This window comes from Chiloscyllium punctatum, chromosome 6 (assembly GCF_047496795.1).
Source record: "Chiloscyllium punctatum isolate Juve2018m chromosome 6, sChiPun1.3, whole genome shotgun sequence".
Taxonomy (NCBI): Eukaryota; Metazoa; Chordata; class Chondrichthyes; order Orectolobiformes; family Hemiscylliidae; genus Chiloscyllium; species Chiloscyllium punctatum.
In genome coordinates this window covers 27,149,130-27,165,809 of record NC_092744.1, presented here as the reverse complement: position 1 = coordinate 27,165,809, position 16,680 = coordinate 27,149,130, and the positions used below count along the sequence as shown (strand labels likewise).

The 16,680-nt window shown below is 41.8% G+C and overlaps 1 protein-coding gene across 1 annotated transcript in view; it reads right to left on the bottom strand.

Moving 5' to 3' along the window:
• The window catches only part of p3h2 (prolyl 3-hydroxylase 2), a 153,377-nt gene extending 136,987 nt beyond the window's left edge, over positions 1–16,390 (bottom strand). Inside the window, exon 1 of the mRNA XM_072572186.1 lies at positions 15,918–16,390. Coding sequence (XP_072428287.1) covers positions 15,918–16,340 — 423 coding nt within the window. The 5' untranslated portion in view covers positions 16,341–16,390. The remainder of the gene's footprint in view (positions 1–15,917) is intronic.
• Positions 16,391–16,680: the final 290 nt, after the last annotated feature.

Genomic DNA, 16,680 nt, shown 5'->3' with positions numbered 1-16,680 from the left:
GCTGACATTGTACAAGACATTGGGAAGGCTTCTTCTGGAAGAGTATGCAGTTCTGGTTACCTTGTTGTTATAGGAAGGATATTAAGCTAGAGGGTTGCCAGGAATGGAGGGTTTAAGATATGAAAATAGACCAGGAAGGCTGCGACTTTTATCACTGGAGCATTGGAGTCAGAGAGGTGACCTGATTGGCATAGATAAAAAGCAAATGACAAGAGTCTTTTCGACTGTGGGGAGTTTAAAACTAGGGGGCATATTTAAAAGGTGAAAGAAGATAGATTTAAAGGACATTAGGGGCAACTTTATTTTTAAATAAAGTGGTTAGTGTGTGCAATGAACTGACAGAAAAGGGTGGATGCAAGTACAGCTACAAAGTGTTCAAAAGACATTTGGATAAGTGCATGAATAAGAAACATTAAGGGATATAGTCCAAGCACAGACAGGTGGACAAGTTTAATTTGGGAACATGGTTGGCATGGACTGGTCGGACCAAAGGGCCTGTTTTCATGTTGTACTACTATCAGTGAGATGAACCATGATCCTACTGAAGACAAAGCAGGTTTGGTGAGCCCATTAGCCAGCTTCTGCTCCTATATCTTTTGGTCCAGGAGTTATACCTTGACTTTCTGAACGGACTGTTACAACTACAGATTGAAACAGAGACCACACAACACCAGAGGATCAAATTGATGAAATAGGGTTTATTATTATGGCTATATTTGCAAATAGCTCCAGAGGGAACCAGATTGTGGTACAGACTAACTTTACCTCAGACTCTAGGTGGGGCAGAGTAAAAACACAAACATCCCTTCAAGTGTTTACTCAGGACTTGTGCAGATAGAGTCTGACTGTTCTGAAAAGGGAGAGCATGAATTCACAAGTCAGTGGATGCACAAAACCACAGACAGCCAACATGACAAACCGATTCACATTCACAGAACAGATAGCTGTTCATATGCTGCAGGGAAGGAACACAGCCCAGCCCCAGGGGACAGGTCCTCTCTGCCAAACAATGCCATGTTAGAATATTTAAAATGTTTATGAAAAATTAAATTAATAACCACAAGAAGCCAAAGCATTACTGCTCAAATCAACTGCATATTCTTTTCCAGGAATTATTGTGCTTTCTGACTCCATTTCCTCAATCCATTGAACATCTTTCCCACCCACCCCCCCCCCCAACAGAATTAAACAACTTGAGCTCTTTAATGTCCCTTTCAACTCTTGAATGGTTTTAGCAAACAAACAATTAGTCTCATTTCCCAACAGCTTTAATCACACTCTGGGTTGCTTCATCACTCTTGGTCTGTTATTTAAATGCAGGATACTTCAGCTGTATTATAATTTTGCAAGACATTTAACGGTAGTTGTAACTTTGCAAAACTCATTAATGCAACCAAAGTAGTCAGTATCCTTCCATTGGGATGACAGGGAGGGAAGAGCCAAGAGTAAAAACAAACAGTTACCAAATTTGGATAATTGAGGCTTTGCTACCATAGAATCAGACAGCACAGAATGAGCTATTCTGTTCATCCTGTTCACTGACTGCACACACACAGTTTGATCTGTATCTTACCAAAGAACTTTTGAAAAATACCAATATTTCACATGGTCTGAACTACCATTGACTATGCCGGAAAATAAAACCGAAGAACACAATAAGAGACCCCTCAGCCCATGATGCTTGAGTTAGCTCTTTGAAAGGGTTCTCCAAATACTCACGTTTACCTAACCTTTTGCCATGGCTCTACAATATTTCCTCAAAAGTCCTCAAGTCTCTTTTCAAAACCATTAAGTAATTAATTCCCAATTGCAACCCCACTATCAAAATCAAACCATCCAGCCCTGACCCTTCCTCAACTTGTGGAGTTTGCACATTCTCCCAGTGTCTGCGCGGGTTTCCTCTGGGTGCTCCGGTTTCCTCCTACAGTCCAAAAAATGTGCAGGTTAGGTGAAGTAGCCATGCTAAATTGCCCGTAGTGTTAGGGGCAGGGGTAAATGTAGGGGAATGGGTCTGGGTGGGTTGTGCTTCGGCAGGTTGGTGAGGACTTGTTGGGCCGAAGGGTGGGTTTCCACTCCAAGTAATCTAATCTAAAAAAACTCTGGTTCAGTCTACACTGGAGTGTTGTTTCTGATTCTAAGCACCAGTGATTTATTATAGCAGTAACATGTTTTCCCTTCACATTTTGTGTTTGTATTTCCAAAGTGTCTAAAGAAAAATTTTAGAAATGAAATGATCTCAACATATCCTGTCGATACAGAAAACTTGTGTTCCAATAAAACTTAGTTCTAACTTCCACAAAAGCATCTTCAGCAGTTTGTCCAGAGGCTTTATATTTCCAGCCCCCCAAGATTGCAGACTAATTGGAGCTTTCACCTGGAGAGACAGATATTTTTATGCGAGAGAGAGTCAGGAGGTCTGGTACAAAAATAGAGAGGAGGTATAGATACAGGGTTTGATGTAGAAACAAGCTGAAGCGAGCAGAGTGGCTCCTCCTGTCCCTATGTAAATCACTAGTGTTTGTTGCTGGTCTCCCTCTCGCAGGAAGAGCAGAAAGTTGTATTCAAGCTTCCTGTCTAGTGATTTACAAAAGGTTTTTTTTAATTATTTGAATAAATAAGTATTTTCATGGTCATGTTACTTGACAGATGACAAGAATACATTCAAGGTAACAACCAGATACACAAACCAGGAGACTTAAAAGGAATTGCTCTCACACATTATGAAATGCAAAGTTATCCTTGTATTCTAGATTAAAACAAATTTCTTTCTCCTTTAAAAGAAAAGAATGAATCCTAGGTAGTTGACAAGCGCATGTTTGAAAATGCAAATAACTGACAATTTTGTTTAGGCTAATCATTTAAGTTAGGAGATAATAAGGTCCATATTTGGCACTTTAAAATCTTCTGTTTCCAATAGCAACTCTTAGGCAAAAAAGTTTAACAGAACCTCTCTGGAAGTCTGATCACAAAAAGGTCAGCGTTGGTAAAGACTGCAGCATATTAATATCCTGTAATGGATGATCAACCAGAACACGGAGTGCCAAACAGTCTGTGGCCAGTGTTCTGCACAAAATGTTTACATTTGAAATGTTTGCAGCAGAACCCAAATCTGAAACAACCTCAACAACAGAACTGAAATTTCCTTTTAAACCTGGCAATGGGAGGGTTAATGAGTTTAAAGTATATGCATACACACACGACCACCAAATACAGACAAACACTTGCTAGAGGATCCCACATCCAAAGAAATATTTTCACTCCTGGGGACAGAGTACAGCTGTAATGCTACGTGCAGTTGGTCACACCCACACATCACAATCATTCATTTTAAACAACTGCCTCAGAGGTCATTTTGAGCAAATGCCTCAGAAGGGTTAGGAAAGCAGATTTAAGCAAATCCTTTTAAAACAAAAAAAATGCACAAATTATTGGAGAAACTCAACTTGTCAAGCAGCATCTGAGGAGAGAAAGTAGAGTTAGAGTTAATGTTTTAAATCTCATCACTTTTCTTCAGAAAAACCTTCTCTTCAAATACAAAACACTGGACCTTTTCAAAGTTAATGGGAAACCAGGACACCTAACTGAAAACAGGTTAATGGAACAGCAGCTGTCCACATGTACTAACAAGTCCATCTTTTCATGGTTGGACAACTCCTGGCACCATTAGTTTCTTCGTTTATTGTTTTTAAATCAACCCCAGTTTAACCACAATTTCTCCCCAAAAACGTATGGCCACTGGATTGTGTTCCAGGCTACAACATATGGGACAATTGGTGGGTCAAACAAAGATTTCTGCAGTTCATGACCTGGATTCCAATTCAATAAGTTTTTTTTAAAAAACCACAGAACTTAGACTAAATAGCTAGCATGCGAGAGAGCGTGAAAGAAGCTCCACCCTCTGTTTAGTCTCAAACTCAAAAATGCAGTCATCGATGGTTAAAAGGTGAATGGATTTTAGAAATACTTTAGTGTGCGAGACTGTGGCTGTGACCTTTAAAACTAATCAACACCAAAAACAGTCATCCTGCTTCTACACTCCTATAATTCCCCTACTAATGGGTCCATTTGCCATTGAACGTTCTCAGGGATTTCTGGTTTACTGATTACAGTTCAGCGACTATATTCCAGAAACTTCATAAAGCAAGACAGCTTAAGCACAAGCTATTAAAAAAAACACCAGTTACTATCATCAGGATTCAAATGGCTGAAAGCAAGTTTGGCCTTTGATATGGAATGATCTTTGCAGCATCTGAGTTACCCAGAACAGGGCAGGGAAGCTTTGGTTTGACAAAGCATCCAAAAGCTAGCACTGTTACTACTACACTTGGAGTGTCAGCCTAGACTGTGCAACATTCCAGAGTGGCACTTGTACTCATGCCCTAACTCAGATGTGACAGTGGCATCCACTGACCTTCAGCTAACAACTAATTAAGCTGTGATTTGTTGAAACCAAAATATGTATGATGAAAAGTGCATGGAGGAATTAAAAGCTAGAACATCACAGATGTGAAATGCAAACCAAGTTGGCGAAGATAAAAGTTCACAAGGTCAGATTCTCAGTTACAACAGAAAAACTGTTTCTGTTCTTTAAAGATTCATTCACCCTGTAGAGTGAGCGAGAATCAACAACATTAATTTAGTTTTGAGGCCTGGTCCAGCACAGATAAACAATGCCAGTGAAACAGGTGGTCATTTCTGTTTTTAAAAGATATGATTGGATCAGATCTAGATCCAGTGCAAAGCCACTACTTCCTCAGATTTAAAACAATTTAATCCTCTACTTCTGTTCAATGTAATCTATTTTATTTCCAGTTGAAGTTAACTTTGAAGTTACACACACACACACAGTCTGACATTGGGCTGATGCTCACCAAGATTAACTTCATCAGTACTCAAGGCCCTAAACAGTAAAGTCTTGTACAGAATTGACCATTCCAGATTGGCCCTCATATGTGATCAATGTTGACATTCTCTCTCTAATGTCAAAAGGTCATCAGCAATGGTGTCTGCCTCGTCAAAGCTGAGGAAGAATAACATTTCAAAGCACAGCATCAGATGTATTACCCACAACAAACAAACATTGTATCTTGAGCACATTTCAAAGTGTTCAATGACCACAATAAGATGAATTCTAAAAAAAAATATTCATGGGATGTGGACATCACTGACTAGGCTCTAAGTTATTATGCATCCCCACTTGCTCTGGGCAAGCAGGTGGTGAACTGTCTTGGAACCACTAATCTTTTTAAATGTAGGTATATCCACAATGCTGTTCGGACATTTCAGGATTTTGACCCAGCAAGTGAAGGAACGACAAGATATTTACAAGTCAGGAAGGTGCATGGTTTGGAGGGGAATTTCCACGTACCTGCTGCCCTTTACCTTCTAGGTGGAAGTGTTTGTTCATTTGAAATATACAGTTGCAACTGGAGCTTAGGATACTCCGAGCAGATTGGAGGAAGACAATTGTTACATTCTGGCTCAAAACATGGTCTCCCATGTGTACAACCGTGACATGCTAGTCAATTTAACCTCAGTGAAGAGGAAACTTCGAGAAATAACAATACAATTGAACGTTTTTAAAATGGTGATTGAACCAACTTGGATTAATATAGGAAAATCAACACAAATTAGTTCACGCCATTTCCACCACCTACAAACAGACCCCATCACCAGTTCCCTCCATATATTTCTCTCCCCACCCCTATCTGCTTTCCGTAAAGACCGTTCCCTCCATGAATCCCTCGTCAGGTTCCCCCCCCACCAACTCACCTTCCCCTGTCATAGCAGGAATTGCAAAACTTGTGCCCACACCTCCCCTCTCACCTCCATCCAAGGCCCCAAAGGAGCTTCCCATATCCAAAGTTTCACCAGCACTTCCACACGTCATTTACTGTATCCATTGCTCCCAGTGCAGTCTTCTCTACCGTGGGGAGTCAGGCTGCCTACTCACAGAGCACTTTAGAAAATGTCTCCGGGATACCCACACCAACCAACCCACAATCCCATGGCCAAACACTTCAACTCTCACTCCACAATCATGGAATTTTATAGATGACATTGGTTTTGTCCATGGGTTGTACTGGGTCTTTTAAGTTTGTTAGTTTTTGTTTGTGTGTTGGTGGGGTTGTGTGCTACTAGGATTCAGAGGGGTCTCAGTAGTCTGGCTATCATTTCTGAAACTTGGTCCGAAACATTCCACGCAAGGGCTGCCACAAACACTGTGTAGGACAAACAGGAAGAAAGTCAGCCACCAGGATTCATGAACACCAGCTAGTCACAAAAAGACATACCCCCCTCTCCCTAAATAGCCCTACACGGATGAAAAAACCCACCATTTTGACTGGGACAACACATCTATCCTGGGACAGGCTAAACAAAGACATGCCAGAGAATTCCTGGAGGCCTGGCACTCCAACCACACCGCCATAAACAAACAGATCTAGATGCCATCTATCAACCCCTCAAAACAAACAGGAAATGACATCACCACAAATCCCAGGAACCCCATCCAGGAGAAAGATATAAATAGAAAGCAGGAGACAACAGCTTCACTTCACTTGGAGGTCGCCACTGATGATGTTACCTAGCCAGGTAATGAAGCGTCTAGATATCAAACCTACAGCTCAGCGAGCAAACCTACACCCTAAACCTCAACCTGAGCCATAAACCTTGCGATCTGTAAAGTAACTTTAGAAGTTGATACAGTCTCATGCTTGGTAACGAAAGTTGAAGTTCATGAGAAAAGAAAAGACAGTATCAAAAGACAGTATAAAACAGACTTCAGGTTCTTAACTTGAAGGCAGATCCCTGGGTGTTGGGATCTAGTGAATAGTCAAAGTGTTGCAACCTATTTACTATAGGATAGGCAAGGACGAAGGTCCTAAGTATTCAGCAACCAAGGCGAACCAGCACACTGTTGCATTAATCCAATCCACACTCGTTCACAGAGCTTAACAGGCCCACACAAATTTGGCTAAGGGATAGAAAATAAAAAAAAGGTTAAATGGGTGCTTTTTTAGATTGGATGGAGGAAAATATTGCAGCTTTCAAGCTTCAATACCAGGATGAATCATTTTTAGATTTACACGAACAGACTTGGATATGGGAGACAAATCTGGAACTTAAAGACAACAAAATTGGTGAGTGCAGTAAAATGTGAAGATAATGCTTCAAGAGCACACAGACTCATGGAATGTGCAGATACACGGTATTCGAAATTTAACAGGAAAGAACAGGTAATATGTTTTGGTGGAAGGGAGAAGGAGAAACAAGGCTTGATTAAAACTGCATAATTTTAAAGGGAATGGAAAAATAGACACCTTCTGTATAAATCTTTGAAAGTGGAGACTGGCAAAGCAGTTCAAACTGCAAAACTCATACTGGAATACCATGCTCATGTTCAGAACAAGACAATTTCAGAACAAGTACAAAAAAGGTTCAGTTTTGGTAAGCAAAAACTTTGTTATACACTTAAAGCTGGGATTGTTCCTTTTGAAGGAGAGAAGGCAGTGAAGAGATTTGACAGTATTGAAATATTTCATGATTTTGAACAATGGAGTAATTAAGGAAAATTGCTTCCAATGGTTGAAGGGCAATAATCAGTGGATGCAAACTTAAAAAGGGCATTAACAAACGAACTGAGGGACAAAAAAAAAGAAAAGAAAATTGGTTGGATGTGGAATGCATTGTTCTATGCAGTAGGATTATCAAGTTGATGGGATACGGGAGATTTGCTGATATGAAAATGTCAAGATTTTCATTTTGCACTTATCAGGACAATTGGCAAGAAATACTCAGTAAAACGGGATCAACATCTTTATGCTGCGTGACAAGATCCTACCAATTGTTTGGGAAGTGAACTTTAATTAATAGAGGCATTGCAATGGCGAATGCACCAATCAAATGATGACTGTCAGTTAACTGCCAAGCCTTGTTTAAATTTAAACTGGACATGTTGATTCAGATTGCAAGCCTGAGGAATAAAGTAAGGACCAGAGAATAGCTGCCACCCATTTTGTGGAGTTGAAACCAATGCAGTGAATGTACATGTTCTTTTTGTCTGCAAAACAAGGCTCAGCATATGTAGCTTCCTGTACACACAAGTGTACCACATTGCAAGGCTGACTGACTTTGCAGTAACAAAGAAAAAACACACAGACACTGTACATGTCTCAACAGAATAGAGACAGGCAAACTTGGAAAGAATGGTCCGAAGTAATTTTGGAGCAGGTGATCACTTTCCTTCTCATTTGGTATTGCCACCCAATCCACCACCACAGTGCTGTTTATGAAGTCAATTAGCTGTCAGGTCCAAGTAACCTCTTCACTTGTCTCAAGTCAAGGGAGGTTCCCAGGTTCATGTATTTATTCCTGCTGAACAGATTTATCTGGATCGACTCAGTGTAGCCAAGATTCAACACATTCAAGAGTCATTTTGAGTTAATACTACCAAAATGACAGGAGCCATATTCCCCAACAGTGCTCACTTACAACTTTAAATATAGCTTGATGGTCAAAAGATAATGCCATACGATTCCCTAAAATGGAGAGAAGGATCCCTGAATGTTAACATGACATTCATGGACTTGGATCCCATTTTAACACATTTTGCATCTAAAAAAAATGATAGCTAGCCTCTCAAAGCCCCACAACTCAGTTTCAAGCCTCACCACAACTCTGGGTTTCGGGGAGACCATCTTTTTCTTGCTCAGCTTCATGCAGTCAGCGTCATGAAACTTCAAGTGCTTTGGACTGGCCATCAATGATCTGTTCCAAGTACTGGTGAGGTTACAGCAGAAGACATCCTACGTGGTGGACACAAGAGCAGCCAGGATAACTGTTCCTCGACCTTCTATTACTGTAGGAAAATGGATTCTGGCTGTTCCTCAAACTCCAATCACATGCTGCCTCAGCCCCAAGGCAGAACCTACATTTGGAGGAACAGCTGGGAGGGGTAGTCAATAGACAATAGGTGCAAGAGTAGGCCATTCTGCCCTTCTAGCCAGCTTCACCATTCATTGTGATCATCCTCAATCAGTATCCTGTTCCTGCCTTATCCCCATAACCCTAGATTCCACTATCCTTAAGAGCTCTATCCAACTCTTTCTTGAAAGTATCCAGAGACTTGGCCTCCACAGCCTTCTGGGGCAGAGCATTCCATACACCCAACACTCTGGGTGAAGAAGTTTCTCCTCAATTCCGTTCTAAGTGGCCTACCCCTTATTTTTAAACTATGTCCTCTGGTTCGGGACTCACCCATCAGTAGAAACATGCTTCCTGCCTCCAGAGTGTCAAATCCTTTAATAATCTTATGTCTCAATCAGATCCCCTCTCAGCCTTCTAAACTCAAGGGTATACAAGCCCAGTCGCTCCAATCTTTCAGCGCAAGATTGTCCAACCATTCTGGGAATTGGCCTCGTGAACCTACACTGCACTCCCTCAATAGCCAGAATGTCTCTCCTCAAAATTTGGAGACCAAAACTGCACACAATATTCTAGGTACGGTCTCACCAGGACCCTGTACAGCTGCAGAAGGACCTCTTTGCTTCTATACTCAATTCTTCTTGTTATGAAGGCCAGCATGCTATTAGCTTTCTTCACCGCCTGCTGTACCTGCATGCTTGCTTTCATTGATGTACAACAACACCTAGATCTCATTGTACTGCCTCTTTACCTAACTTGATTCCATTTAGGTAGTAATCTGACTTCCTGTTCTTGCCACCAAAGTGGATAACCACACATTTACCCACATTAAACTGCATCTGCCGTGCATCCGTCCACGTCACCTTGTATTCTCCTAATATTTCACCCTGCTACCCAGCTGTCTCATCAGCAAATTTGCTATTATTACTTTTAATACCTTCATCTAGATCATTAATGTACATTGTAAAAAGCTGCAGTCCCAGCACTAATCCCTGCAGCACAGCACTGGTCACTGCCTGCCATTCCGAAAGGGAGCTGTTTATCACTACTTTGTTTCCTGTCAGCCAACCAATTTTCAATGCAAGTTAGTCTTTTACCCCTAATACCATGTGCCCTAATTTTGCTCACTAACCTCCTATGTGGGACTTTATCAAAGGCTTTCTGAAAGTCCAGGTAGACTACATGCACTGGATCTCCCTTGTCCATCTTCAGAGTTACATCCTCAAAAAAATTCAAGATTAGTTAAGCATGATTTCCTCTTCATAAATCCATATGGATTTATGAAGGATAACTGTTCCTCAACCTTCTGTTACTGTAGGAAAATTGATTCTGGCTGTTCCTCAAACATAACAAGTCCATAATCCATATGGACTCTGACCATATGGATTATGGTACTGCTATCCAGATGGGTCATAATTTCGTCCTTTATAATTGACTCCAGCATTTTTCCCACCACTGAGGTCAGACTAACTGGTCTATAATTCTCTGTCTTCTCTCTCCTTCCTTTCTTAAAAAAAGTAGGAAACATTAGCCACCCTCCAATCCACAGGAACTGATCCTGAATCTATGGAACATTGGAAAATGATCACCAATGCATCCATGATTTCTAGAGCCACCTCCTTCAGTACCCTGGGATGCAGACCATCAGGTCCCGGAGACACATCAGCCTTCAGACCTAACAGTCTCTCCAACACCATTTTCTGCCTAATATAAATTCCCTTCAGCCACTATTACATCTGGGAAATTAGATCTGTCTTCACTAGGGAAGACACAAGCAAAGTACCAATTCAACTCCTCTGCCACTTTTGTTCCCCTTAATAAATTCACCTGTTTCTGTCTTCAAGGGCCAAATTTTAGTCTTAACCATTTTTTTTTTCTTTTCACATACCTAAAAAAAAAGCCTTTAATATCCTCCTTTATATTTTTGGCCAGTTTACCTTCGTACCTTTTTTTTTCTTTGCGCATTTCCTTTTTAGTTATCCTCCGTTGTTCTTTAAAAGCTTCCCAGTCCTCCAATTTTCCACTCATCTTTGCTCTGTTATACTTTTTCCCTTTTGTCTTTATATGGTCCTTAACTTCCCTCGTCAACCACAGCCACCCCTGCCTCCTCTTAGGATCTTTCTTCCTTTTTGGAATGAACTGATCCTGCATCTTCTGCATTATACCCAGAAATACCTGCCATTGTTGTTCCACTGCCATCCCTGCTAGGGTATTGCACCATTGAACTTTGGCCAGCTCCTCCCTCATAGCTCCATAGTTCCCCTTATTCAACTGAAATATTGTCACTTCCGATTCTACCCTCTCCCTTTCAAACTGCAGATTAAAGCTGATTGTATTGTGGTCACTACCTCCTAATGACTCCTTTACTTCGAGGTCCCTGATCAAATCCGGTTCATTGCACAACACAAGATCCAGAATCTCTTTCTCCCTGGTGGGCTCCAGCACAAGCTGTTCTAAAAATCCATCTCGGAGGCACTCCACAAACTCCCTTTCTTGGGGTCCAGTACCATCCTGATTCTCCCAGTCTACCTGCATGTTGAAATCCCCCATAACTGTAGAAATATCTTTGCAACAGGCCAATTTCAGCTCGTTATTCAACTTAGACACTATATCCAGGGCACCTTTGGGGGGCCTGTAGATAACTCCCATTAGGGTCTTTCTACCCTTAGAATTTCTCAGCTGTATCCATACTGACTCTACATCCCTTGATTCTAGATTCCCCCACGCAAGGGATTGAATATCATTCCTTACGAACAGGGCCATGCCACCCCCTCTGCCTTTCAGTTTGTCCTTACGATAGCACATATAGCCTTGAATATTCATTTCCTAGGCCCTGTCCACTTGAAGCCACGTCTCAGTTATCCCCATAATATCATAACTGCCAAATTTCCAAATGAGCCTCAAGCTCATCCACCCTCTTTCTAATGCTTCACGCATTCATATAATATTTTTAATTTGTTACTCCCCTCACCCTTTCTATCAATCCCTATTTCATTTGACCTTACGGCATGATCCTTTGAGTTTGAGTCAGGGAGAACCTGTCATTGGAGGAGCTAGTGCATTAGACTCAGATTAGAGGGATAGCTAATATAGACAGCTCTATAGTCTAGAAATAGAAATTTGATTATGTGATGTAGTCATCACTTGCTCAGCCAGTGATTGTCCATCTCTAAAATCATAGTGGAGAAGATGGTGAACTACTTTTTTGAACTGCTGCAGTCCTAAGGACAGCCACAGTGCTGTTAGGGCACAAGTCACAAGATTTTGATCCAGTCACACTGAAGGAACAGTGATATATCTCTAAGTCAGGATGGGGAGCGACTTGGAGCAGAACATACAAGCAATGGTGTTCTCCTTTATTTTCTGCCCTTAGCCTTCGTAATGAGAGAGGTTGCAGGTTTGGAAGGTTATATCTCAGGAGCCTTGATAAAGTCCTGCAGTGCAGCTTCCACATTCGCTGCTTCTCAAATCACAGCTCTGCAATCAGTTCCCACTCTCACTCACTGAAACCGCAGATTTAAGATTAGTTATTTCTGAAGCCCCTGTGTGTTATGTGAGCCCTGTTGATCAGAATGTATATTGACAATATTTAAATACATTTACAAGAAACCAATGTTGAAAAATCTACCAAGCAGTGGAGATTTCCCATCATTGTAGACCCTCACAGCAGAACATTTAATGGACACAGACACCTCCAGTGGGGGTGGGCTGTAGAAGGTTGACCCACACCCTCATACTCGCTGGATGCTAATGTCCAAGCTCCACTTACTAGGATTGCCTGAGCCAGCTTTCAAACCTGTGTTCTTCCAACTCTTGACTCACTGAACCAAAAACTCCTTCCAAAAATTCCAGCTGCAAGTGACATGTTACACTCTGTCCTCAGGTCCTACTAAAAAAGCTTTTGAGATGGTCGCTCAATGCAAATTAGTCAAGAAAGAAGAATCAAATGGTATCCAATGCAGAGTAACACACTGGATCCAAAATTGACTGGAAGTCAGGAAGCAGAGCATGACGATGGAGAGGGATATTTCTATGATTGGAAGCTTGTTTTTAGTGGGGTTCCTCAAGGAACTAATGATTTGGATTTAAATGTTGAGGTATGATCAAAATGTTTATGGATCACAAAAGGAATTCATTAGGGTGGTAAATATTAGAGGATAAAGCTGCAGGAGAATAGCAATAGACTCATCAACCGGGCAGAGCAGTGGACAAATGGAACTCAACCTTAAAGTGTAAGTAATACAACAGGGGACAGCTAACAAGGGAAGGGATTATACTATAAATGGTAGGACTCTGGAAAGTATTGACGATCAATGGGAACTTGGTGTGCATTTCCATAGACCCCTGAATGTACCAGGCCAGGCAGGTAAGAAGTGGTTAAGACGACATATTGAATACCTGCCTTTATTAGGCAAGGCATAGAATACAGAGCAGGGAGATCATGCTAGAACTGAATAAAAAAACCCGAGTAGACCACTACTAGAATACCATGTGTAGTTTGGGTCACTTCATTATAGGATAGATGCAGTTACACTGGAGGGTGCAGAGGACACTTACCAGGATGTTATCTGGGCTGCAGGGCCAGGAATGATCAAGTAAGCTGGGGCTGTTTTCCTTGGAGCAGTGAAGGTTGAGGGTGGACATGAGAGCATAGAAGATTTTGCGGGTGATAGCTAAGTGGGTAAAGAGTTAGTTTTTCTATTAATAGAGGTGTCAATAACCAGGAAGCATCGAGTCTGCACTATCTTAACTACTGCTAAAAATGCATTAATCCCAATTTCCTATTCTTGTCCCATGTCCCAGGGCAGAGAGAGTCTGGAATTTACTACATGAAAGGGCGGTCAAGTCAGATACTTGTGACAGTTAAGCAGTATTTATATATTCGCTTGTGTTTTCAGAAGCTTCAGGGCAATGGGCCAAAAGCTGGATAATGTAGCAGATTGTTGATAAGTACGAACATGATACGTCAATGGCCTCTTTCTGTGCTGTAACCATCTATGGATTTTATATCAAGTCTCACTGCGCTTGCTGAATAACATTGCTCAATTGGGAGCCAATCTCATGATTTTGATTTGATTTGACTCAAATATTTTCATCGGTATCTTGTTGCAAAATACAGTAAAAAGCATTGTAGAGTGTCACCACTCTCTGGTGCCAACAGAAAAATAAACCAAAGAATATAAGACAGAATAAAAGTCAAAAAAAAGTGTTGAATTTTACAGTCCCTTTTGTCAAAGGTTCTGTTATGGGCCATAGGCCTGGTGGCCAGGTATGAATGCCTTTCACTGCACTGCTGCCGTTGAAACAAAGTAGTCCCCACTCTTCAGCTCCATCTCACCTCCACTGAACCCCTCCTCCCCCACCACTGAGTCCTCGATGGGCCCTGCCAATGCAGATACTGCCAAGAACTGCATGAGCCCAAACTCAACCCTGCCGCCATGGAGTATGTTAAAGTTCTCATCCTGCTCTTCAAATCCATCCACCCCTGCCCACCTCGCCAATCTTCAATTTCATCACCACAAGATCTCCACACTCCTCCTATTTTGGTCTCTTGCTCTAATTTTAAAAATTACTCCACCATTAAAAAGTCTCTTCAGCTGCTAAAGCTGAAATGTTTAGGTACTTACACATTCCCTCCTTAAAGAGGGTTCATTCAAGTTAGCTCTTTGACCAATCTCAGACCACCTTTCCCAATAACACTTGGCTTCATGGTCAAATTTTATTTGATAACAATTATGTCAACCATCTTATAGGATTATATCAATGCTCTATATCAATAGAAGCTTTTGTCATGATTACATACAGCAAACTGGTCAGGAGTCACACAAAGTTCAAAGTGAGATTGGTTAGTAATGCAACAAAATGTGAATTCCTGGTGAATCCTTGCCCATGCTCCAGGTTACTCCTTCAGGTGTTACTGAAGAGAGTATTAGCTCTGAGCTACCGAAGTAACAAGTAGTTGCCACAGAGCACCCACAGCAGCTGACTGCTCCAACATCAGGAGCATCCTGCTCAGATCCTGAGTTAACTGAGCTCATACAGGGCACCAGCCTACATACAAATCCTTGACTAAAAACAACCAATACTGGAGATCACAGCAGGTCAGACAGCATTCATGGAGACAGAGCAAATTAGTGTTTCAAGTCTAGATAATTCTTCAGAGCTGAAATGAAGTGTGGGATGGATATCATTTATGCTGTAGTTTGGGGGGGGGGGGGGGGGGGGGGGTGGTGGTGTAGGGTGTTGATAGAGAATCAACATCTTCTCTCCACCAGTACCCTGCACCCACTACCCCCACCCAAACTATAGCATAAATGCAGCACCACCACCCCCAAACTATAGCATAAATGCAGCACCACCTTCCCCCCTCAGCTCCACACCCACATACACACACCCCACACACTTCAGCTCTGATGAACAGTCATCTAGAGTTGAGACATTAGCTTACTGTCTCTGCATGGATGCGGTCTGACCCACTGATTGCCAGCATTGGCTAGTTTCAGTACAGATTCCAGCATCTGCAGTAATTTGCTCCAACATACAAACTCTTCTCCACTTCTCTGGCAAACATTCACCCCTTGGGCAACAACAACCCTCAACATCAACACCCCTCAAATAGGGTACTAGAGTACCCTGTTACCCACTCCCCAGCCAGTTTGTCAATCCCCCACCCCTGTACTCTGCCAAGTGAGGGCAGAGACAAAAACTCAACTGTGGGAAGTGAAGCTCAGTGACAAGGACTGTTAGCCCCGACACAGACTGTGACAGTCTCTCACACTCTAGGCTTCCTATAATTACAGGCAGGCTAAAAGTGGAAACAGAAAAAATAAAACTGCTTCAAACATAGACACTTGGGAGGAAGCTGAAGGAGATAATATACAGGACAAGAGTTCAGCCAAGTCACAAACTTCTAACCCTGTGAGAAAGTTTCACTCTCCATCCTTCCCTGCACAGTTCAACATCAATAGTTCAGTCCCCTGCGTTACCAGTACCTTGTAATAGGCCAACTGTAAGTAGTTATAGACGATCCGTTTCTGGAACTCACGTGCAACCTCCTCACTGACCCTGTACATAGAAGGTGGACCCATTCGCCGTGACTCACACTCCTGGATACAATGAGCTCTTCTCAAGATAACTGCAAAGAATATTAGATTGGGCTCGGCTGCTTCCTGGAATTCATGCTGCTTCTCACACTGCAGCCGGCACTGGACTTTAATACTCTTATGCTGAGCATAGCTGCGAGTAGCCTCTTCCATATAGTGAACAACACCTTCCCAGTCATTTCTGTAATACGCCTGGATTCCCTCCTCATACAACAAGTCAAAGGGCTTCAGCACTTCCTCACACTGTATACTGCAGAGGGAAAGGATGATCAGAAATGTTCTCATCATTGTTTCTTTGCCCCCTACACTCATTCACTCCAAAACTGCTTCTGATTCTGTGCAGCTTGTTAAATACACCACTGAGCCCAAACCAAATCAACTCCGAGAAATAGATGCAATTCAGGCCGATTAATCATTTCCAGATGTTAGCTGCTCAGGCAGTAATCCCTGCCATCTAGATGCAGGAATGTCAGATTCTAACAAAAAAAATCAATCTCCAAATTAGTGATCAAAATATTTGACAGAGAGACGAGCCAAGCGGAGGGAGAGAAGAGGAAATATTAAATTGATGGGCAGAGGGAGAGAGAAGTGGGACACTCCTAGAGAAGATTTTAAAAATCTTATGTAAGTGAATGAGAGACTAACAATAAGG